The following is a 22,001-nucleotide window of genomic DNA, read 5'->3' as shown; positions in this document are numbered from 1 at the left end:
GGCATAATGGGCGGGGCGGGGTGCCGCGGCCGGGGGTATGCTGCGACGTCACGTGAGGGGGAGGGCGATTCGGCCCCGCCAATCCCAGCCTGACGGCGTGGGGCGGAGGGCGGTCGTCATTGGGTCTCGGCGGCAGGCGCTCCTGCTTCTGCTACCTGTTGCTACGGGCGCTGTAGAGCTGCAGCGAGGCGCGCGGGAAGGCTCGTCTCGCGAGAGCTCGGCTCCCTTCATGACCGTGGCAGCTGCAGCGGTTCTGGGACTGACATGGACGCTCACGAGGACTACGTTTGGCCGAGGGCAACCTCGGAGCTCATTCTCCTCCCGGTCACGGGTCTGGAGTGCGTGGGGGAGCGGCTTTTGGCGGGTGAGTTTTGGTTTGAGGCGCGCGCTAGCGGAGAAGAAACTGAACGCTCGCCTGGGGAGCGGCCTTAAGAACAAAGGGATGCCGCGAGGAGGAGGACGGGCGGCGGGCGGGAGCCCGGAGATGGCGGGGCTGAAGCGCGGCCCGAGGAGCCCAGGAAACAAAGAACTGAGGTGGCTCCCGAGGCCTTTCATAAACTGCAGGTGACGCGGAGAGGGCGGGTGGGATGGCAAAAAGGAGCAGGGAAACGCGGTCGGCGGGGGCGGGGGAAGGGAATGAGAGACGCCTGTGGCCGCTTGGATGAGTTGGGCGGGGCCTTGGCCTCTCCTGAGGGGGCTCGGCGAGTAGGTCGGCGATGGGTCCCCCCCGTGGGCGGGTCCAGAGCCAGGGGCGTGGCCTTTCGGGCGTGGGCAAGGCCCAGAAGGGGGTGTGGCCTCTCCGGTGTGAGGGTGCGGCGGGTGAGGCTCTTACCTAGAAGGTGGGGATGAAGAGCCTCTGGCCAGGATGGGGTCGCGGGAAGCCAAGGACGAGACCTTTCTGAGTAGGCCAGTGCTCGGGGAGGCGGAGGGCGAGGTCTCTCCTGAGATGGTTGGGTTCCGGGAAGTCCAATGTCGATGCCCCTCCGAGGAAGGTCGGCTCGGGTAGCAGAGGCCAGGGATCTGAGGCGGCAGAGACCTGGGGAGCGGTGAGGCTCGACTGGAAGCCACTAGTGACCGATGATGGTGCTGCGGAGTTTGATAAGGGTCCCAAGGCAGAGCACTGGCTGTCAAGCCTTGAGTGAGCTGCTAGCAATCCTAACGGGGATGGATGTATGGGGGTGGGGGATGGGGCGAGGGATGGCCCAATTTTGGTGTGGTGTGGGGGCTCTGGGAGCCCAAGGTTCCTACACTGAGCTAAACTCCTAAGGCTCCTGGAGGAGAGGATAGCTAAGCAGAAAACTGAAGAACCGCAAAAGTAAACTAGAAGAGAAGGTTCCTGGCAGAGGGTGAGCAAGCCAAAGGCCTTAAGACTGAGTTTGTCACTTTGTGTGAAAGAGGGAATTCTTATGAGGCTTCAGTAGGAGGGGAGGGTGGTCTAGGAGAAGAGGCTGGAGAAATGAGCAGAGGCCAGACCATTTAAGGCCTAGATGTGACTTTATCCTTAAGGGCGTAAGGTCCCAGTGGCGAAGCCCCATTGAAAGGTAGTAAGCGTGGGAATGGCTTGGGAAGTTCAGATCAGAAAGCTTTTAAAGTGAATTCACCTATTCCTGTGACTTCCAAAGTGACTTTTATATTGACAGCTCTCAGATCCCACCCATGTGTACTGATTATCTAAATGTGTATCTACAATCTGAATTCCCAGCCCTTGTTGTCAAGTGCACAGGTGCCTACAAGTTGAAATACTCCTGCTCAGCAGAGGGAACACCAGCCACTCAGGTGCCCAAGCCCAAGAATCTACCTTGTTCCCTAGGCCAGTCTGGTTGATTTTCACTTCATACATGTGGCATCTGTCTATTTTTTCTACCTTTATTGCCATCAAATTTGAGGCCATGCACCTATGCCTCCCTGACCCTCTCAGTAATGTTCTCTCTAGCCCATCCTTGAGCCCTTTGTTTCCTGTTCTAGCCACACTACCCAAAGCTCTTGCTCACCTCAGGGCCATCAGATTTGCTGTTTCCTCTGCTAGGAAAGGTTCACCCCCTCTCACTCCTGCCTGCACTTCCTTTGGCTTACTGCTGCTGATCCCTGATTCCTCAGCCTAAATGTTTTGTCCTCCAGTTGGCCTCCCCAGACACTCACCCAGTCTGGTTAGATCAGACCGGGGTTTCTTAGTCTCAGCACTATTGATATATTGGAACAGATCATTCTTTGTGTGAGGGGCTGTCTAAATTGTAGGATGTATAGCAGCATCATTTAGCCTCCACTCGTAGATGCAAGTAGCACACACAACTCCCGGTTGTGGCAACCAAAAATGTCTTCAGACATTACCAAATGTTTCTGGGGGGAAAATTTCCCCTCTGTTGAGAACCACTGGAGTAGACTTTCCCATTTTATATCCTTTTTTTTTCCCCCTCATTTTATATTTTTAAATCAACCTATATAGTTCTTTCTTGGAACTTACCAAAATTATAACTATGTAGTTTACTTGTGTGATATTGTTTGTTTGTTTTTAATATTTATTTATTTGGCTGTTCCGGGTCTTCATTGCTGCATGTGGGATCTTCAGTTGCGACATGCAGGATCTTTTAGTTGCGGCATGAGAACTCTTAGTTGCAGCATGCAAACTCTTAGTTGCTGCATGTGGGATCTAGTTCCCTGACCAGGGATGGAACCCGGGACCCCGGGTTGGGAGCGTGGAGTCTTAGCCACTGGACCACCAGGGAAGTCCCTACTTATCTTTTAATTTTTATTTTATGTTAGAGTATAGTTGATTAACAATGTTGTGTTAGTTTCAGGTGTACAGCAGAGTGATTCAGTTATACATATACATGTATGTATTCTTTTTCAAATTCTTTTCCCATTTAGGTTATTACAGAGTACTGAGCAGAGTTACCTGTGCTATACAGTAGGTCCTTGTTGGTTATTTTATTACTTTTTAGAATATTTATTTATATATTTTTTGGTTATCTGTTTTATTTTTATTTGTTTGGTTTTTTAAAAATATTTATTTGGTTGCGTTGGGTCTTAGTTGCAGCTCCAGGACTCCTTAGTTGTGGCTTGCCAGCTCCTTAGTTGTGGCATGTGAACTCTTAGTTGCGGCATGCATGTGGGATCCAGTTCCCTGACCAGGGATCAAACCCGGGTCCCCTGCTTTGGGAGTGTGCAATCTTATCCACTGCGCCACCAGGGAAGTCCCCTGGTTATCTATTTTATTTATTTATTTAAAGTATTTTATTTATTTATTTATTTATTTATTGGCTGTGTTGGGTCTTTGTTGCTGCGCGCGGGCTTTCTCTAGTTGCGGTGAGTGGGGGCTACTCTTTGTTGTGGTGCGAGGGCTTCTCATTGCGGTGGCTTCTCTTGTTGCGTAGCAAGGGCTCTAGGTGTGCGGGCTTCAGTAGTTGTAGCACATGGGCTCAGTAGTTGTGGCTCGCGGGCTCTAGAGCGCAGGCTCAGTAGTTGTTGCGCACAGGATTAGTTGCTCCGTGGCACGTGGGATCTTCCTGGACCAGGGCTCAAACCCGTGTCCCCTGCATTGGCAGGCAGACTCTTAACCACTGCGCCACCAGGGAAGCCCCTGGTTATCTATTTTAAATATGTGTGTGTACATTGTCAATCCCAGATTCCCAATCTATCCCTCCCCCCACTCTTTCCCCCACCCTGTAACCGTAGTTTTGTTTTGTTTTGTTTTTTTAAATTTTATTGGAGTATAGTTGATTTACAATGTTGTGTTAGTTTCAGGTGTACAGCAAAGTGATTAGGTTATATGTATACATATATTCATTCTTTCTCAGATTCTTTACCGATATAGGTGATTACAGAATATTGAGTAGAGTTCCCTGTGCTATACAGTAGGTCCTTGTTGGTTATCTGTTTTTTATATAGTAATGTGTGTATGTTAATCCCAAACTCCTAATTTATCCCTCCCTGCCACGTTTCCCCTTTGGTAACCATAAGTTTGTTTTTGAAATCTGTGAGTCTGTTTCTGTTTTGTAAATACGTTCATTTGTATCTTTTTTTTTTTTCTGGCTGTGCCTCGCAGCTTGTGGGATCTTAGTTCCCCCACCAGGGATCAAACCCGGGCCCTCGGCAGTGAGAGCGTGGAGTCATAACCACTGGACCAACAGGGAATTCCCTGTTGTAGACTTTTTGATGATGGCCATTCTGACCGGCGTGAGGTGATACCTCATTGTAGTTTTGATTTGCATTTCTCTGATAATTAGTGACGTTAAGCATCTTTTCATGTATTTTTTGGCCATCTGTTGCGTGATATTGTTTAATGTCTTCCTAATCCACAGGAGCAGGGTCTTATTCATTACTCCAGCATATAGTTCATTGTCTGGTTTATAATCGATGTTCTGCAGTTTTTTGTTTTTGTTTTTTTTTGTTTTTTGACCGCACTACAGGGCTTTCGGGATCTTAGTTCCCCAACCAGGGTTCGAACCCGAGCCCCAGCAGTGAAAGCCAAGTCCTAACCACTGGACCGCCAGGGAATTCCCAAATAAGTGTTTATTGAATGTCAAAAGATTGAGATCACAGGCTGGGAATAGCATGAGGGATTGCTGTTGTCATCTCAGGTTAAGAGGTGATGTCCTGGATCAAAGTCACTGTGGGGGATTGGATTTACAAATTCTTTAGAAAATGAAATCTGCAGAACTTGGAGACAAGATGTGGGAAGTTAAAAGGAACGGGCTTCCCAGTTTGGGGCTGGGGTTGGGCAAAAGATGGTATGGTCATTGGGGTGAGGACATGGAGCAAACTTGAGGATGAGCTAGTAGAGTAGGACGTGCCTGCAGGGCAGCCAGGGGGCAGCTGAGGGTCACAGCAGCATCTGCTGCCAAAGTGTGGGCTGCCTTTCCCCATTGATATTGAACATACTCACATCTTCTGAGATACAGAGAAGAAGCTCCTGGAAATCAGGAGGGGTTCTGCTGTGGACCCAAAGTGGAAAGATTGACTTACTGGGTCTGCCTCTCCCCTGGGGGAGGTGGGAGTGGGAAGAATGCATGTAGCGGTAAATGAGGCCAAGGATTTGGGGACTAAAGCTGAGAGGGTTCCTGTCTGAAGCATGAGAAGTTAGGTGGGGTGAGGAGGAGACTGAGTTTGAGGAATTCATGGTTGAGTTGAATGTGATGGGTGACTGATGAGGGGATCAGAAAGTCAGCACTGAAGGTACAGCTGAAGGTGAGACCAAGGATTTTCCAAGGTTCAAGCCTGCAGGACTGAGTGACCTAATATATTCATAAGCTACTTACTGAGAATTTTCCCTGCTCCCTGTCTCTTCTTCATGGCTCATCAGAGTTAGGTGAGGGGTTCTGATGTGGCTCTTTGCCTCTGTCCAGGTGAGGGGCCAGATGTCCTGGTGTACACCTTGGATTTTGGTGGACATCTGCGGATGATGAAACGAGTGCAGAACCTGCTTGGCCACTATCTTATCCATGGGTTCCGAGTGCGACCAGAACCCAACGGAGACCTTGACTCGGAGGCCATGGTGGCGGTGTTTGGGAGCAAGGGACTCCGAATTGTGAAAATTGGCTGGGGACAGGGCCGCTTCCGGGAGCTCTGGCGCTCTGGCCTGTGGAACATGTCTGACTGGATCTGGGATGCCCGTTGGCTTGAGGGGAACATGGCCTTGGCCCTGGGCCACAACTCAGTGGTGCTGTATGACCCTGTGGTAGGGTGCATCCTGCAGGACGTGCCCTGCACGGACAGGTGCACCCTCTCCTCAGCCTGTCTGATTGGAGATACCTGGAAGGAGCTGACCATAGTGGCGGGTGCCGTTTCCAACCAGCTCCTGGTCTGGTACCCAGCAGCTGCTTTAATAGACAATAAGCCAGTAGCCCCCGACCGACGGGTTAGTGGGCACGTGGGTGTCATCTTCAGCATGTCGTACCTGGAAAGCAAGGGCTTGTTGGCCACAGCTTCAGAAGACCGAAGTGTTCGCATCTGGAAGGTGGGTGACCTGCGGGTGCCTGGGGGTCGGGTGCAGAATATTGGGCACTGCTTCGGGCACAGTGCCCGTGTATGGCAGGTTAAGCTCCTAGAAAATTACCTTATCAGTGCAGGAGAAGACTGCGTCTGCTTGGTATGGAGCCACGAAGGCGAAATCCTCCAGGCCTTTCGGGGCCACCAGGGCCGTGGGATCCGGGCCGTAGCTGCTCATGAGAGACAGGCCTGGGTGATCACTGGGGGCGATGACTCAGGCATCCGGCTATGGCACCTGTTGGGGCGTGGGTGCCCGGGTTCGGGGGTCTCCGCCCTCTGCTTCAAGTCCCGTAGCAGGCCGGGTGCCCTCAAGGCTGTGACGCTGGCTGGCTCATGGCGAGTACTGGCAGTGACTGATACAGGGGCCCTGTACCTTTATGACCTCGAGGTCAAGTGCTGGGAGCAGCTGCTGGAGGACAAGTGCTTCCAGTCCTACTGCCTCCTGGAGGCAGCCCCTGGTCCTGAGGGCTTCGGACTGTGTGCCATGGCCAATGGGGAAGGTCATGTCAAGGTTGTCCCCATCAACACTCCAACTGCAGCTGTGGATCTGACCCTGTTCCATGGGAAGGTGCACAGCCTGAGCTGGGCCTTGCGTGGCTACGAGGAGCTTCTGTTGCTAGCATCGGGCCCTGGTGGTGTGGTGGCTTGCCTAGAGATCTCTGCTGCGCCCTCTGGCAAGGCCATCTTCGTCAAGGAACGTTGCCGGTACCTCCTACCTCCAAGCAAGCAGAGGTGGCACACATGCAGTGCCTTCCTACCCCCGGGTGACTTCCTGGTGTGTGGGGACCGCCGCGGCTCCGTGTTGCTGTTCCCCTCCCGACCAGATCTGCTCAAGGATCTTGGGGTCAGAGGCAAAGTTGGGGCTGGTACTGGAGCACTTGGAACGGGTAGTGGCAGTGGTGGGAGTGAGAACGCCTTGGCTGAGTGGGGCCCTGTGTCCACCCTCCCTTCTCTGCATGGGAAACAGGGTGTGACCTCGGTCACCTGCCATGGTGGCTACGTGTACACTACAGGGCGTGATGGTGCCTACTACCAGCTCTTGGTGCGAGGTGGCCAACTCCAGCCAGTCCTAAGGCAAAAATCCTGTCGAGGTATGAACTGGGTGGCTGGGCTCCGAATGGTGGCTGATGGGAGCATGGTCATCCTGGGTTTCCACGCCAACGAGTTTGTGGTGTGGAGCCCCCGGTCACATGAGAAGCTGCACATTATCAACTGTGGTGGAGGGCATCGCTCTTGGGCCTTCTCTGATACTGAGGCAGCTATGGCCTTTGCCTACCTCAAGGATGGGGATGTCATGCTGTACCGGGCTCTTGGTGGCTGCACGCGGCCACATGTGATTCTCCGGGAGAGCCTGCATGGCCGTGAGATCACTTGTGTAAAGCGTGTGGGCACCATCACCCTGGGGCCTGAATTTGGGGTGCCCAGCTTCATGCAGCCTGACCACCTGGAGCCCACCAGTGAGGGCCCTGGCCTGATCGACATTGTGATAACGTGCAGCGAGGACACCACCGTCTGTATCCTGGCACTCCCCACAGCCACAGGCTCAGCCCATGCGCTTACAGCTGTCTGTAACCACATCTCCTCGGTGCGTGCAGTGGCTGTGTGGGGCACTGGCACCCCAGGTGGCCCTCAGGATCCTCGGCCAGGCCTGACTGCCCATGTGGTGTCTGCGGGGGGCAGGGCTGAGATGCACTGCTTCACAATCATGGTCACCCCAGACCCCAGCACCCCAAGCCGCCTTGCCTGCCACGTCATGCACCTTTCGTCTCACCGGCTGGATGAGTACTGGGACCGGCAGCGCAATCGGCACCGGATGATCAAGGTGGACCCAGAGACCAGGTGAGGTGCACTGTCAGACAGGAGCACGGGGTGGGGGGCATGCAGGGCAAGCCCTGTGCCGCTGCTCCCAGGCTCTGCCTGATGGCTGTGTCCTGTCCTTGCAGGTACATGTCCCTAGCTGTGTGTGAGCTCGACCGGCCTGGCCTTGGCCCCCTTGTGGCTGCAGCCTGTAGCGATGGGGCAGTGAGGTGAGCATATAGGACCCAGGGGGCCTGGAGACAAAAGAAAAGAATGTAAGGATGTTTAGAATGGGTTCTGAGCTGGGCCATTCTCTGCACCCCCCAGGCTCTTTCTCTTGCAGGACTCTGGGCAGCAGCTACAGCTCCTGGCTGAAACCTTCCACCACAAGCGCTGTGTCCTCAAGGTCCACTCCTTCACACACGAGGCAACAAATCAGCGGCGGTGAGAGGGGCTGCATGGGTTTGGTGGGGGCTTCTATTGCTTTCCATCCCCCTCACTGACCCAGCTGCCTTTTCCTGGCTACCAGGAGGCTGTTCCTGTGCAGTGCAGCCACGGATGGCAGCCTGGCCTTCTGGGATCTCACCACTGTGCTGGACCATGGCTCCCCTGCCCTGGAGCCTCCAGCGGACCCTGGGCTTCCCTACCGTGAGTAGCTAGAGTGCCACTATGGCTGTCCCCCCACCTCCCAGTGCACCTAGCCAAGTGTTGAGCTGGGTCGTGACAACCATCTTCTTCCTCCAGGGCTGGGCAGCCCCTGCCTGACCCTCCAGGCTCACAGCTGTGGTGTCAACAGCCTGCACACCTTGCCCACACGTGAGGGCCATCTTGTGGCCAGTGGCAGTGAGGATGGCTCCCTCCATGTCTTTGTGCTTACTGTGGAGGTGCCAGAGCTGGAAGAGGCTGTGGGGGGCGCTGAGCTGGTGCCCCAGCTGCAAGTGCTGGAAGAATACTCTCTCCCCTGTGCACATGCTGCCCATGTGACAGGCCTCAAGATCTTAAGCCCAAGCCTCATGGTCTCAGCCTCCATCGACCAACGGCTTACCTTCTGGCGTCTGGGGCATGGTGAGCCCACCTTTATGAACAGTACAGTGTACCACGTAGCAGATGTGGCCGACATGGACTGCTGGCCTGTGAGCCCTGAGTTTGGCCACCGCTGTGCTCTTGGGGGCCAGGGCCTTGAGGTTTACAACTGGTATGACTGAGATGTCCCGCGGTGGCCGGCATGCTGGGCATGGGGCCTGCTCACAGACAGAGTGACTGTCTGTGCCCATGCCCAGTGTGCCTTGAGGGGAGGAAGAGGCAGCCGCGGGTTCCTGACTCAAGAGCAGGAGCTGGAGGTGAGTTGAAAGCCACCTGGGCAGACCAAGAATATGCCCCACTCCCCACAATGGGACAAAAACTTTGTCACAGAAGCAATTTATTTTGGTTCTGGGTCTCTAACAAAATCTGTGGGTTTTTTCCCTTTCAGTTGATGACTTTGCGGACATTCCCAGATATTGGGGCCTCTGTGGCCTTAGATGTGACTCAGTGGAGGGAGACCCAGCATGGCCAGCCCGGTGTGGAGCACTTCACGCACAGCCCGCAGAAGCTGCAGACGGGCAAACATTTGACCAAACAAGTGTGGTCGAGGCTCCTGGAGGAGAGAAAGGGGCCTGCTGGTCTCATCCTTTGCTTCCCCTGCACCCCCCACATATGCCCTTTTGCTGTGCACTTACCCCTAGGATGTGTACCCGGTTATAGTATGAGCTGAAATCCATGCTGAGCTGTACCAGGAACTTGCACACCTAGAGACAAGAGACTGAGTCACTGGCCTGTCTCTCTTTGTGCCCCAGAATAAAGAATAGTGTGTGCAGTCCATCCCAGTCTCCTCTGCCTTACCAGCTCTGTGCGTGCAGTGATGTGGAGCCCTGGGGCTGTGCGGGGCAGGGCTGCTGTGTGGCCCAGCAGGTCTGGGAAGGGGAGGACGCTGTTGAAGAGCAGCAACCACTCACCCTGTGGGGGAGAAGGGTGCTGGGAGGGAAAGGCCTGTGCTTCCCACACGTGACAGCTACCCAAGAGGGGCACTCACCTCATCATGTAGCAGGGAGAAATCCAGACTGCTCACAGGTGGGAAAGTGGGGTACAGACCTTGTTCCATGCTGCACTTGTAACTCTCAAAGAGTGTGGCAAGACGTGCACAATTATACATGACAAAGGTGCCACTTTTGGTGCCCTTTGTGGAAATGCTGCTGTCGGCCAGGGTCAAGAGAAGCTGAGGAATGAGGGCACAGCTGCAGAGGGAGGACAGCCGCTGCACACCCTGTTCCCCCCAGCCCTGGCCCAGCAGGGCGCCCAGGCTCACCTGACTTTGTGGGGCTGTGCTGAGCATCTCAAACTTAATGGTTGCCACAGAGAGAACCCTGAAGATTTCCATCCAGGCTGGGTCTGAAGGAGTACGGATCAGTTATGTCTCTACAGGCAGGGAACAAGGGGGGCAGGGGTGCAAATGACCTTCCCCTACCCAAAGCACAGCCAGGGTCTCCCAGGCGCACCTTGTGCCAGGTCCCTACCGTGCTTCAGTGCTGAGGCCTTGCGCACCTGGGCATGCCGGAGCCTGCATTTTGAAAAGAGTGAGAGGAGGACCAGTGGGCAGAGTCCCCCACCGCAACTACCCTGGCTTGGTGGCCTTCCTTCCAGCCTCACTCACTCGTAGTACTCGGGGGCAGTCAGGGTGCCAGGTGCACCAGCTACTTTCACTGGGCCACAGACCAGGTGCTTCTGTCAGGAAGATAGCAGGGGCTCAGCCAGCTGGCGATACCCTCCAGGAACCTAAATTTGGTTCCTGGACTCCCCCTCCCCCCCAGCTTTTTACCTTAGGACCTCCATCCCCTCAGGGTAGCCTCCTCAACCTATTCTTCAATATTCTCTGGGCTATGATGCCTCCAGAGACCTCTCCCAGCACCTGCTGCACGTGCCCATTTACCAAGCCTAACATCTCCCCAAGATCAAGTATCACCTTCTGGACCCATCAACTAACAAGTGGGTTTCAAGGGCCCTCTGAGGTTGGTGTAGGGAGCCACCATCACTAACCTACCTGTCTGAGAGGAGCCTGGTCATCCAACTTCCACCAAAGCAGGTCCAGCTTCTGTTGCTGGAACTCCTCCTCACAGCTCACCACATGTACAACCATGCAGCTATCTGTGCCAGCATCTGGGGCCGCGGCCTATTGGGTAGGACAGTCACTGCTGGGGACACGAGACACCTGGTTTGCCAGAGGCCTGCAGGGTGGGGTGTCAGTCACTAACCAGGCCTAGGGAGCTGTCCTCAGCCCAATCCTGCACAGCCTGCTGCAGCTCCGCCAACACAGCGAGCAGATCCTCCGTCACTGCGAAGAGAACACACAGGGCTGAGGCCGGCGGGGATTGCAGGGCCCAACTACTTTATCTTTTTTTTTTTTTAAACATGGATTTAATAATTTATTTTTGGCTGTGTTGGGTCTTCGTTTCTGTGTGAGGGCTTTCTCTAGTTGTGGCAAGCGGGGGCCACTCTTCATCGTGATGCGCGGGCCTCTCGTTGCGGAGCACAGGCTCCAAACACGCAGGCTCAGTAGTTGTGGCTCACGGGCCTAGTTGCTCCGTGGCATGTGGGATCTTCCCAGACCAGGGCTCGAACCCGTGTCCCCTGCATTAGCAGGCAGATTCTCAACCACTGCGCCACCAGGGAAGCCCCCCGACTACTTTCTGGCCCTGCTAGGCTCCAGGTCCTACCCAGACAGCTGTCCAGGTTGGGGTCATAGCCAGTTGTGCGTCCCCGTTCGTCCACCAGCTCCTTCAGGCACACTCGGCCCAGGGCGCCAGAGGGCAGGGCTTCCGCGTTACGAGCAGGGGTGAGCTCTGCAAGCGCGCGGCTCCTCAGGGCTTCGGTCGCGGCTCTCTCTGAGGCCGCGGGCCAGTCCACCCGCAGCTGCTGCAGGAAGGTCGGCATGTGCGGGTCCCGCACGGCGGGCACTAGGCGCACACTCACCCTGCGAAGCGAGGCGGCCGCCTCAGCCCGAGCACCGGGCTCAGCTATCCCCCACTTTCCACCCGCAGCGGCTCTCGGACCCCCATCGCGCGCTTTCTCCTTTGTGGGCCCGCGCCCCAGCTCACCTGTGAGCGTGCAAAGCTCGCGCCAGGTGGTCGGCCACGAGCACGGCACGCAGCTGGCTCAGGCGGAGGGCGCAGGGGCTGCCGCGCAGCGCCGGGCAGTGCAGGACGACGCGCGGGCCCGGGGCGGCGGGGACGGTGGGCGCGGCATAGGCGGCCACGGCGCCGAGGACGCGCTCGAAGACGGCGGACCGCCGCAGCTGGAGAGCCAGCCCCGCGGGGGTTGGCGCGCAGCTCAGTACCGGGGCAACGCCAGGACCCTGCAGGCCTACGATGGCGTGAACCACGCGCTCGGGCACCTGCGGAAAGACAAGCTGGTGAGCGGGTCGCGGCGCTCCCAGCTACCTCGGGCCGCACGTCCCCGCCCTGCTCGCGCCCACCTGGTCGTCCCCGAAGCGCGCCTGCAGCGCGCGCCGCGGTGCCAAGAAGTCTCGGACACGCAGGTGGCGGGCGCGTGTCTCCTTGAACCACACTGGGCCGCCCGGCCCCAGGGCCGCGTTGAGAGCTCCCAGCGTCTCCTCTACCCCAAGGCGCATGGCGACCGGAAGGAGTAGGCAGGACCGGAAGCAAGGAACCGGAAGCAAAATTTCGAGGTCGAACTTCCAGGAGGGCCAATTGGTTGGGGCAGGGATCTGGCTGCGGCCCGTGAGTGGACAGGTGCGCTCGACCTACGACTCCAGTGCTACCTCCGCGTGGCCCACCAGCTTGGCTCGGCTACGGGTCCGAAATCTCTGGGTACGCTACGGGCCTAGGATTCTCTCGCCGTCGCCCGCAGTAGCAAGCAGGGAAAAAACCTAAGTCTTACATTTATGTATTTGTGATAACGTTTCATTTCCTCCATTTACACATGATCAAAACGGCAAAAGTCCCAAGTGGAGTCTCACTGAAATAGGGCGGCTAACATTAAAGCCACTTTCATGACCTACTGAAAAAAGTCACATTTTTAAGAGAATTTGTGTTCTCCAGTTTCGGGTTATTTGCAAGCATTCCCTCCTTTGACATATGGGTTGTCTTTATTCCTAATAAATGCCCACTGATAGAATTGCCGGTTTTCTCCTCTTGAATCTTGAGTAATTAGAACAATCATGATGGTTTCCAGAAGCTCTTAATGCTTCTCCTTGAACCTGGTGTACTTTAACAAGGATCCTCCCACTTCCTGGTTTAGGCAACCAGCCATTGTGGGTCAAATAAACAATGTGACCATGAGAAGACCCAGCTTAAGAACAGTTCACTGAGCACCCCACTCCTCTACCAGTGAGAATGCTCTTTCCTCTGTCCCACCAGGGCTCCTGAATGTCTTCACTTTACTGTAACTTAGATAACCCTTTCCTCTTTTCTTTAATGGGGATTGAACCTAACGCAGTAGAGCGCTGTGCAGCAGATCACTGGCAAACCCCTGATCTCCGCCCTGGAGCAGTGAGAATAACCAGAGCTCAGAAAGGAGAGAAGCCTCGGCGCAGGAAAAGCTTGGCAAGGCCCCTTTCTGGGCTAGGGCTGCAAGGCCCTGCTGGGAAGCGCCGAAAGAGCACTGGGCGGACACGACATTCCCGATGGCTTCTTGGGTGCCCACTCAACGGGAGTGATCGTGTCATTCCAAAGCGCTTTCCATGCGTCACGCGCACGACCCGGGGACTGCTGCTAACAAGGTTGGGGGCCCGGAGGCGGAGCTGGGGACTTCAGCTACTCTGGGTGCATGAAGACGGTTGGGGGTGGTTTTACCCCAGGAAGTGAAAGGCTATCTTTAGCGAGCTGCGGGCTGGGGCTGCCCTGTGGGACTCACCGCCATTTGCAGCCCTATCCGGAGGCCCTGGGTCCTCCCTCCCTTGCCAATGGTACCTCGGGCTCCAGAGATGGCCACCGCCTCGGCTCTCCGACGTCTACGCCTGTCACTTCTAGCCTGAGGGCGCACCTGAGAGGGGACGGAAACCAGAGCGACCCAATAAAGTATGTCTGGGGATCAGGGGCTAGCCCATTCCATCTGGGTCAGGACGCTGCTCAGGCAGGAGAGCAGGGAACGAAATCCAAGTGCAGCTGGAATGCTCTGGAGACAACAGCTGCTTTTGGGATTCCGTTGCCCGCTGTCCAGCCGGGGAGGGGGGCGGTTTGAGGGGGTTATCCCTCGCCCTAGGGCCAGATCAAAACCCCCCACTCCCAGTCGCCGGACTCAGGAGCTGAAACCAAGTCTAGTGGGAACGAGCCGCTCACCTAGGCCCCCAAACAATATGGGTGGTGGGGGCCTTCCCCGGGACCAGGTCCCGATCCGGATTAGATCCGCGGGGTAGGATTAGTCCTGTTGGTCTCATGCAGTCAGGGCCACTGCAGTGACGGTGGCGGGGCGGGCTTCGGGATCAACCAAGAGGGAAGCGCGCCCGTGGGATCGGAGGGGAAGTAAACCCTCCTCGGGGACACCCCGGCACCCGGGACCCTTTGTCCGGTGACGCTGCCAGTGCCCGGAGCGCTAGGGGCCCAATGGGCCCGCACGGCAGCGACGGGACTCCCGGAAATCCATTGCGACCGTCCTCGGTTGTGTCAAGCCTCCCGCCAGCCCGGCCCCGAGGGTGGCAGACGCGGCAACGTGCCCCTGAGGCCAACACCACGGTGGGCGCGCGGAGATGCCAGAACCTGCGCGGGCGCCAGCGATTCTCACGCCAGTAGGCCTTCTGATTCGGCTCAAGACGGGGCGCAAGGAATTCTCGGGACGCAAGCGAAGTGAGCGAGGACAGGGCGATGCTCCAGCCGCTGTCTAGTTCAACGTCGGGTCCGGTTTAGGCCCGGTCGACCGCCGAGCACCTAGAAGTACCCTACCAAGGCGTCCCCTTCCGCTTGCTCTGCCGCAGATTTGGAGCCATTTTAAGGAGAAACCAACCAGCCACGCCCCCTCGCGCTCTGGAGAGGCCAATCCATGCTCAACCACGCCCCGTGCGACTCGCGGCCGCGGCGCCAACGGTCGCGCTTGTGACGGTTAGGGAGGGGCGGGACTCGGGGGACAACCGAGGGAAACCTGAGCTGCCCACCTCGCCCTCGGAACCCGACTCTCCAAAGCCGGGATTAGAGGCTTGGGGGCTGACGCCACGCCCTGGCCAGGTGTGCGGGAGTCGAACAGGTGCTCGGCCGCCCCGCCCCGGGCCCCGGGAGGCCGGCGTAATGGCTGAGAGCCGGGGGCCAGGCCGCGGCTGGGGCCCAGGCAGTGCCCTGAGGCCAGCCACGCCACCAGGTGTCCGGCTCCCGCAGGACGGCCTGCGGAGATCTGGGGAGGGGCGGACGGCAGGTGCTGACACCGGAGCCGCGCTGGGGGACGCGCCTTCATGGGACCGAGGCCCCTGGCCCGCTCCTTCCTCTCTCCCGCGCTGGGCCGGCCGAGTTGCGCGGTGCCCTCCGCGACGCTGGGGGCGCTGTAGCCGCGCTAGGCTTGGTGACGCCACGACCCCGCTGTGCTTGCGCCAGCCTCCCTGCACGCCGGTCCGCCATGGCCGCCGCGTTCGTGCTTCGGAGCCAGTACCGAGCGCGGCTCGCCCTTCGCTGTCCGCCTGCGCAGCTGCCATGGTGAGCCCGGACCCAGCGTCCCTGACCACCCGCTCCTACGGCCGGCGATTCCCGGCCCCCTAGACCCTGATCATACCTCTCCGCAGGGCCCCGCGGCGTGGGCATCGGCTCACGCCGGCGGATGACGAACTGTATCAGCGGACGCGCATCTCTCTGCTGCAGCGCGAGTCCCCGCACGATATGTACATCGACAGCTACAACAGCCGCGGCTTCACGGTCAACGGAAATCGCGTACTTGGGCCCTGTGCGCTACTCCCACACTCGGTGGTGCAGTGGAACGTGAGCCCTTCCCTGCAGTGAGGAAACCGAGGGCCAGAGTCACAGGCCTGCCCCCTGATTCTGTCCCTGGCACACCTGGCTTTTCTTTTGCCCCGCACTGGAGCAAGTAGAGGGCCTCTGGGGAAACCTAGGTGGACTTGTATTTAACTTGTCTCCTCCCCACACAGGTAGGTTCCCACCAGGACATCACCGAGGAAAGCTTCTCTCTCTTTTGGATGCTGGAGCCCCGAATAGGTATTGGAGGAGGGGAGGGCTGAAGTGCTGAGCCCCAGAAAGCCACCCTCTAGACAGACCTGGTTGTAGACTAGCCGTGCCCATCCTTCCCTAGAGATTGTTGTGGTGGGCACTGGAGACCGGACTGAGCGGCTGCAGTCCCACTTGCTGCGAGCCATGAGGCAGCGGGGCATCGCTGTGGAAGTGCAGGACACAGTATGTCTGGGACTTGGGAATGCGGAGGGGAGCCCAAGCTTAGCACTAGCCCAGCTGATGCTGGCTTTCTCTTTGCAGCCCAATGCCTGTGCCACTTTCAACTTCCTGTGTCATGAAGGCCGAGTGACAGGAGCTGCTCTCATTCCCCCACCTGGCGGGGCTGCACTCACATCTCTGGCCCAAGCTGCAGAATGAACCACCAGGAACTTACCTTACCCGTCCAGGAGGGCCCTGGCACCTTTTGCAGAATGCAGGGGTTTCCAAAGCTTTCACTAGCCCCTCCCCCTTTGTCACTGTAACACTTGTCTTGTTTGCCAGCAAATTAATAATTTAACCCACTTCTCTGATTTTGTATTAGGTGTGTTGCTGGCCAGGCGCTGCTGGCTCAGTGAGTTCTTGGAGGGGGTTGTGAGGGAACCAAGGGGTCATCTATTTGTCTACACTGCTTGGCCTCTCAGAGGCCAGGAGACAGTATAGGCACCTGTTCTAAGCTGTATATCTATCTACTTGCTGACATGCAGATTTGAGGGGACCTCTGTGTTTTCTCCACGAGGTCCTTTTAGAGATTCAAGTTAGAGAATATGTATGTGGGTCTCAACCTGATCCCATGTGGCCAAACTTTGGGCTAGCAGGAGGCCCCGTGGATGCGAGTCCAAAGCCCCATGGACTGTTCTGTGACCCTTCCTAAGCAGCCACAGGCAATTTCTGAGACCAAACCCTTGGGGGCCAGAGCTTGTCTGAGCTGCCTTTTGAGATGCCTCAGGAGGGGCTTTTTGAATCTAGTACTACCCCCCACTTCCAGTTCCTTGAAGCACCCTTATCTGGGGGCATGAGGCTTTCTCTGGAAATGAAGGTGCTTTATTTTTGTGTATCTGTGATGGTGGCAGCTGCAGAGCGCCACCTGCTTGTTGACCTCAAAGATCAGGCATCACTTTTTTTCAAACTTTTATTGAAAAACCGAGGGTGTGCTGTATCCCTTTTCAGAAAAGACGCTTCTCATACCTGTTGGCAGAAGGACCAGCTGTGAGGTGAGGGCAGGAGCATGGAGGCATGGAAGAGACCTCCACCCCAAGGACAGAGGAGTGGAGAGGGTTGGTCACTTACGAATGGAGGCTGTGGACACCACCTTCCACCTGAGCTGAGGATGTTCTCTTCTCAAACTTGAGCTCTCCAGAATACATCATGGCTCTGAAGAGAGGCAGAAGTCAGATGTGGGTAGCTGGCCCTGGACCAGCCCCTCTACCCAATGTCCCAGCTCCCTAAGCTTACCGGACTTGGGTCAAACTCTTGGCACCAATGTCCTGGCAGGAGTGCTGGATGCCGGCAATCAGGTAGGGCACAAATTTGTGTATGGATCCTTTATCCTGCACAGCCCCAGACACCCCCTGGGCCACCTTGATTTTGTCAGCTTCACTGCAGGGAGAGGCAGGAAACAGGCAAAGTCGAAACATGGATGATGCTGCCATTGCAGGGTTAGCATAGGGCAACCGACCTGCCTGTCCCACCTGAAATATCGGTTCTGGCTGCTGAGATGCTTGTCCATGGCATCGAGAGAACCCATACCACGATATTTCTTTAGCCGGATCCCATCAGAGAAGAAATACTCGCCAGGGGCTTCAGTGGTAGCAGCCAGGAGGGAGCCCATCATAACTATGGACAGAAGGAATGCTGGGGGAAGACCCTGAAAGGCATTAGGGAAGGAGACCCACTAGGCTCCCTGAATGTTGGGCCTCACCTGTGGAGGCCCCAAGGGCCAAAGCTTTGGCAATATGGCCCACATTTTGGATTCCTCCATCAGCGATGACAGGAACACCAAAGCGCCGTGCATATTCTGACACCTTGTACACTGCTGTTGCTTGGGGCCGCCCACAGGCCAGCACTGTTGAGACATGGAGGAACAAATGGGGGTGGCGTTAGTGGGAACAGGCAAGAGGCTCTGTGGCCACAAATCAGCACCCAGGAGCTCTCAGTTACACCTGCACCAGGACTGCAGCCTGGTAGAGGAAGAGTCTTGTCTGGGATGGCTGCTGCCCCATCAGCCTTAAACAGTAGAAATAGCTGTGATGGCTTCCATTCACCCTTGGCATGTGTGCGTGCATATGTGCATGGCCCAGGGCAGCCTCAGGCACGTGCAGTCAGCAGCCGGGAAAGCCCCGCCCAATTGATATCAGGTGGGGTAGGGGGTCACCGTGCAGTTAGTACCCAGAGACCCACCCCTTGCTCCCTGCATGGTGGGTAGCTCAGGCAAGATCAGGGCAGTGGTCGTGTGGAAGGAAGAGTGGACCCCGGAGTTGGTCCTTAAGCTGTGCCTACTGAGGAGATGTGGGCAGAGCAGGGCCTACCTGGTGGAGGTCCTGCTCTACAAACACCCCAGGAAGAGAAGGGAGCTGTGTTCTTGAGCAGCTCCCAAAACCATGGTCTGTCATTCAGTTTGCCCTGCCCACCCGTCAGCACCACAAACCCCGGGAGCTACAGCTACAGTCAACCAAGCAGCCGGGCAGTGGGCAGCTGGGCCGGGCCAGTGGACCGGGCCGGACTTACTATAGCAGCCCGTGACAGTAGAAGGGCATTTGGGGCTGTGGGACTTTATGTCTGGAGGGATCTTGGGAGCCGCTAAATAAAACAAACAGACCAGAGTTTAGAGAGGGCACGGAGCAGGAGCGGGGAGGCCAAGGCTAGGTGGGGGAGGAAGTGGCAGGTGAAGAATGACGAGAGCTCGTCTTACTTCCAGCATGTTACCCATCCAAGGGGCCTGTTTGGCCCTGGGGCTGCCCCTACTGGAGGACTCAATGTAGTTCCCATAAGAGCGCATGGCTCCAGGGCATGTGGGGCTAAGGGCCCTGCTAAAGCCAGGTCTCTGAGGGCCTCGCCAAAACGTGTTCTTACCTTCTTGAGTGATGCAGATGGAGCCACTGCCCATTCCCACCCGCAGGGCATCTACACCAGCATCAATGAGGTTCTTGGCCTGAGCAGCTGTGACCACTGCAAGGAGGAACAGGGAAAGGCTCACATGAAGGTCTACGTGGGAGCCTAGCTCCCCCACTCTCGCCCCACATCCTTCAGTGCCCAGTCTTGTCTCACCATTGCCTCCAATGACTTGGAGACTGGGGTATTTCTCTTTGATGTACTTGATCATGTTGATCTGGAAGATGGAGTTTCCCTGGGAAGAGTCCTGAGACAGGAAGGTAGTCCCAATGAGACTGTGGTATGACAGCTGCTCCTACCACCCCACCTTGCCTGTGCAGCAGCTCACCAAAACTACCACGTCCACACCAGCCTGGGCTAGCAAGTCCAGCCGATACTTGTCATCCTCATGAGTGCCAATGGCTGCTCCACACAGCAGCTGCTTCTTGGCATCTTTGGAGGCCAGTGGGTAATCTCGGTTTTTCTTCAGGTCTGTCCGGGCAATGATGGCCACCAGCTCATCATCTTCATTTACAATAGGTAACTTTCCTGGGGGCAGGGCAGGACATAAATCAGGACCTTGGTCTTTGGTTCCAGAACCCTTCCTACCTCTAGGACTCACCCTTCTTGCTGCGCTGCAGAATTTCATTTGCTTCCTTCAGTGTGATGCCTGCAGGGGCTACCACCAAGTCTTCCCTCTTTGTCATGATCTATAAGAGAGGGGAGTTGTGAGGAATGGCAATAGGAGATCAGGCCTCCCAACAGACCCTGCCCTAACTCAGGGGTGAGGTTCCAAAGACCACCATGTTTACACACCTGCACCCAGACTACTCTCAAGTAAACCCAACAGTCTGCAGCAATCTAGTGGCAAGAGTGAGAATTTAGTAGAAAGGGCATCAGGTACATGGAGCACATTGTGGAGAAAGAGCCACACCAGAGAAATGACAAGAGGAAGCTGAAGTTGGTCCTTGAGCACAGCCCCCGCTCTGGGTGTGGCAAAAAATTTGGGTATGCTGGCGAACATTTGGGCAGATTGAAAGCCTTTGGTGGGGAAGGGATGCAGGAACCCCACGAAAGGGTCAGAAACTTAGCCGCGTGTTCATCTTTCCCGGACAGCAGAGGCCCTCAGAGTTGCCATTCAGACAACAGAACAGAATCCTTTATCTTTAGCCTGGGCTGTCAGAGTTTGCCTGTGCTCTGTCAGTGGCACCCACCTCTCCCAAAAACCGGTCATGCTCCTCCTCCTTGAGAAAATCAATGTCCCTCGAGGAGATGATGCCCACCAGGCGGCTCCCCATCCGGCCTGTGTCAGTGATGGGGATACCACAGAAGCCATGCCGGGCCTTGGCTTCAAAGACATCCCGCACTCGATCCTTGGGACTGAGGACCACAGGGTCCGTGATGAATCCCTGCTCGTATTTCTGGAAGGGATGGTGAAAAAGGGCACTTCTGAACCACTTTCATCAGACTTTTGGTCTGAAGCCTGGGATCTGTGCCAGCTCCCCCTTTGGCAGTGCCACAGGATCAAATCACACAAACACTTCAAACCCAGAGCTAGGAGACATGAGTGAACTGCAGGCACTGTCCACCTGGCCCTCTTCTGTTGCTTTAAGACACAGGGTCTCAGGCTCTTCTCCTCAGGAATTGAACCCCCACAGTGGGAAAGAAAGGATCCTAAATCAGGAGAATAATTCCCCCACTCCCACCCCACTCCACCTCAGTGCAATTCCCAGGAGCTCTTGACCGTGGTCTTTTCCCTTCTGACCTTCACTTTACGAACTTCATTGGCCTGGAATTCTGGTGTACAGTTGTGGTGGATGAAGCCAATACCACCTGTAAGCTGCAGGATACACAAAAAGAAAACGGGAAAAGTGACAAAGAAGAAGAGTGGCATGATTGTATGCCTTTGGGAAAGAGAGATGGGGCCCCTGCTTCTGCCCTCACATGCCACAGTGCTCACCGCCATTGCTATGGCCATCCCAGCCTCTGTGACTGTGTCCATGGGTGAGGAAACAAGTGGGGTCTTCAGAGTGATCTTTTTAGTCAGAGCAGAGGTCAGGTCCTAAAGAAATAAGGCCAACTAATGTGCAAAAGCACCTCATATACCTCAGGGTGGTGCCATGTTCCCCGCAAAACAGGTGCTCTGTATGACCTGCATGCCAGTAAGACCATTCCATAGCATCCACCCCCAAAAGCAATCTACTGAGGTAGTCGAGAGGGGACAGCAGCACTTTTATCCAACCTTGATACTTAGGATCCAATTCCTGTCCATACTCACCACTTGGTCTGCAGTGAAATCGATGTACCCGGGGAGAATGAGAAAGTCACTAGAGGGGAGGGGAATTGGGAGTAAGGGTCAGGCTTATGGCAGCCTGAGACGCCATCCTCATAAATCATCTCTTAAGGCATTCCGGCAGAGAGGGAAATGACCTAGCCCGAGTATCACAGGCAAGGCAGAGAACAAGGTAGAGATGGAGACAGCGGACCTTTTCTGCCACCTAGCTGTCACCAGCGCCTCTGGCATCCTGACAACTCCATGTGCCCAGAGAACGGAGTTTCTAACCTGGAAATCTCAGGCACTACTAAGATGCCTCCTCCATCCCGCCCGCTTCAGACCTGTCAAACTGAACCTGAGATGGGTGGGGAGTTTCCGGAATCTGTCCCCCACGCCCGAGCCAAGCGGGCTCAATGGAAGCCCCACCCGGCCTCCCAACCCTGCGCGCCGCTCCTCTCCTGGCCCAGGTGAGCCCGCTAGGCCCGCACTTGTAGGTGAGGCCGTCCCCGCAGTTGAACAGCTGCTGTGCCGTGAGCCCGTCGTCCGGCACGTAGGACGTGCCCCCGCTAATCAGGTAGTCGGCCATGGCTAGCGCGGGGCAAGGCCGCGCGTCTCCGAGGACGGCGCCGCAGAGGCCTCCGCCTTCTGGGCCGCGCCAATAT

At 56.3% G+C, this 22,001-nt stretch overlaps 4 protein-coding genes and 1 long non-coding RNA gene across 11 annotated transcripts; 2 read left to right on the top strand and 3 right to left on the bottom strand.

Moving 5' to 3' along the window:
- The first annotated feature begins 144 nt into the window (after window positions 1–144).
- Window positions 145–9,642, top strand: WDR6 (WD repeat domain 6). Of its 2 annotated transcripts, none has more exons than XM_082344936.1 (7): window positions 145–364; window positions 5,343–7,824; window positions 7,929–8,012; window positions 8,110–8,226; window positions 8,312–8,430; window positions 8,527–9,122; window positions 9,254–9,642. In XM_082344936.1, exons 1-6 carry the CDS (start codon window positions 265–267, stop codon window positions 8,985–8,987), a joined length of 3,363 nt encoding a protein of 1,120 aa, XP_082201062.1. In that variant the 5' UTR covers window positions 145–264; the 3' UTR covers window positions 8,988–9,122; window positions 9,254–9,642. The 2 variants fall into 2 exon arrangements, with proteins under 2 accessions (XP_082201062.1, XP_082201063.1); XM_082344937.1 differs by lacking the exon at window positions 145–364 and adding an exon at window positions 384–564 and having other exon boundaries at window positions 9,254–9,391.
- LOC309607008 lies at window positions 3,953–5,351 on the bottom strand. The gene is made up of 2 exons (XR_014232181.1): window positions 5,256–5,351; window positions 3,953–4,931 (listed from the first exon to the last, which is right to left on the bottom strand). It is a non-coding gene; the product is annotated as an uncharacterized lncRNA (long non-coding RNA).
- On the bottom strand, window positions 9,186–14,493 carry DALRD3 (DALR anticodon binding domain containing 3). Of its 5 annotated transcripts, none has more exons than XM_082344969.1 (13): window positions 14,115–14,493; window positions 13,746–13,818; window positions 11,913–12,208; window positions 11,532–11,788; window positions 11,070–11,149; window positions 10,859–10,987; window positions 10,472–10,542; window positions 10,317–10,378; window positions 10,127–10,209; window positions 9,854–10,036; window positions 9,664–9,734; window positions 9,501–9,569; window positions 9,186–9,418 (listed from the first exon to the last, which is right to left on the bottom strand). In XM_082344969.1, the coding sequence occupies exons 1-12, from the start codon at window positions 14,210–14,212 to the stop codon at window positions 9,503–9,505; spliced, it is 1,470 nt and encodes a 489-aa protein (XP_082201095.1). In that variant the 5' UTR covers window positions 14,213–14,493; the 3' UTR covers window positions 9,186–9,418; window positions 9,501–9,502. The 5 variants fall into 5 exon arrangements, with proteins under 5 accessions (XP_082201095.1, XP_082201093.1, XP_082201091.1 ...); XM_082344967.1 differs by having other exon boundaries at window positions 9,664–9,795; window positions 10,335–10,378; window positions 14,115–14,486; XM_082344965.1 differs by having other exon boundaries at window positions 9,664–9,795; window positions 14,115–14,484.
- Window positions 14,494–14,882: 389 nt separating this feature from the next.
- On the top strand, window positions 14,883–16,507 carry NDUFAF3 (NADH:ubiquinone oxidoreductase complex assembly factor 3). Its single transcript, XM_082344997.1, has 5 exons — window positions 14,883–15,452; window positions 15,539–15,731; window positions 15,899–15,965; window positions 16,060–16,160; window positions 16,239–16,507. Exons 1-5 carry the CDS (start codon window positions 15,376–15,378, stop codon window positions 16,353–16,355), a joined length of 555 nt encoding a protein of 184 aa, XP_082201123.1. The 5' UTR covers window positions 14,883–15,375; the 3' UTR covers window positions 16,356–16,507.
- Window positions 16,508–17,009: 502 nt separating this feature from the next.
- On the bottom strand, window positions 17,010–22,000 carry IMPDH2 (inosine monophosphate dehydrogenase 2). 2 transcript variants are annotated; one of them, XM_082344970.1, is made up of 15 exons: window positions 21,828–22,000; window positions 21,343–21,391; window positions 21,025–21,126; window positions 20,830–20,904; window positions 20,279–20,485; window positions 19,687–19,774; window positions 19,414–19,613; window positions 19,242–19,332; window positions 19,047–19,142; window positions 18,702–18,773; window positions 17,896–18,039; window positions 17,666–17,810; window positions 17,430–17,573; window positions 17,265–17,348; window positions 17,010–17,162 (listed from the first exon to the last, which is right to left on the bottom strand). In XM_082344970.1, the coding sequence occupies exons 1-15, from the start codon at window positions 21,923–21,925 to the stop codon at window positions 17,141–17,143; spliced, it is 1,617 nt and encodes a 538-aa protein (XP_082201096.1). In that variant the 5' UTR covers window positions 21,926–22,000; the 3' UTR covers window positions 17,010–17,140. The 2 variants fall into 2 exon arrangements, with proteins under 2 accessions (XP_082201096.1, XP_082201097.1); XM_082344971.1 differs by lacking the exon at window positions 18,702–18,773 and having other exon boundaries at window positions 21,828–21,998.
- Between the last annotated feature and the right edge of the window lies 1 nt (window position 22,001).

Source organism: Balaenoptera borealis (genome assembly GCF_965194805.1).
Source record: "Balaenoptera borealis genome assembly, chromosome: 12".
Taxonomy (NCBI): Eukaryota; Metazoa; Chordata; class Mammalia; order Artiodactyla; family Balaenopteridae; genus Balaenoptera; species Balaenoptera borealis.
This window is presented reverse-complemented; position numbering and strand designations above follow the sequence as displayed.

Excerpts from the sequence above, each read along its gene's own strand:
- WDR6 (XM_082344936.1), top strand. The coding sequence starts at position 265 with ATGGACGCTCACGAGGACTACGTTTGGCCGAGGGCAACCTCGGAGCTC. Across the intron at positions 365-5,342 it reads GGGGGAGCGGCTTTTGGCGG|GTGAGGGGCCAGATGTCCTG; the intron begins GTGAGTTTTGGT and ends GCCTCTGTCCAG. Across the intron at positions 8,013-8,109 it reads TGTAGCGATGGGGCAGTGAG|GCTCTTTCTCTTGCAGGACT; the intron begins GTGAGCATATAG and ends TGCACCCCCCAG.
- DALRD3 (XM_082344965.1), bottom strand. The coding sequence starts at position 14,212 with ATGAGACCAACAGGACTAATCCTACCCCGCGGATCTAATCCGGATCGG. Across the intron at positions 10,988-11,069 it reads AGGACAGCTCCCTAGGCCTG|GCCGCGGCCCCAGATGCTGG; the intron begins GTTAGTGACTGA and ends CCTACCCAATAG. Across the intron at positions 10,543-10,858 it reads ACCAGGCTCCTCTCAGACAG|AAGCACCTGGTCTGTGGCCC; the intron begins GTAGGTTAGTGA and ends TCTTCCTGACAG.
- NDUFAF3 (XM_082344997.1), top strand. The coding sequence starts at position 15,376 with ATGGCCGCCGCGTTCGTGCTTCGGAGCCAGTACCGAGCGCGGCTCGCC. Across the intron at positions 15,453-15,538 it reads CCGCCTGCGCAGCTGCCATG|GGCCCCGCGGCGTGGGCATC; the intron begins GTGAGCCCGGAC and ends ACCTCTCCGCAG. Across the intron at positions 16,161-16,238 it reads CTGTGGAAGTGCAGGACACA|CCCAATGCCTGTGCCACTTT; the intron begins GTATGTCTGGGA and ends TTCTCTTTGCAG.
- IMPDH2 (XM_082344970.1), bottom strand. The coding sequence starts at position 21,925 with ATGGCCGACTACCTGATTAGCGGGGGCACGTCCTACGTGCCGGACGAC. Across the intron at positions 19,775-20,278 it reads ATGACCGGTTTTTGGGAGAG|ATCATGACAAAGAGGGAAGA; the intron begins GTGGGTGCCACT and ends CCTCTCTTATAG. Across the intron at positions 17,574-17,665 it reads AGCCAGAACCGATATTTCAG|TGAAGCTGACAAAATCAAGG; the intron begins GTGGGACAGGCA and ends CTCTCCCTGCAG.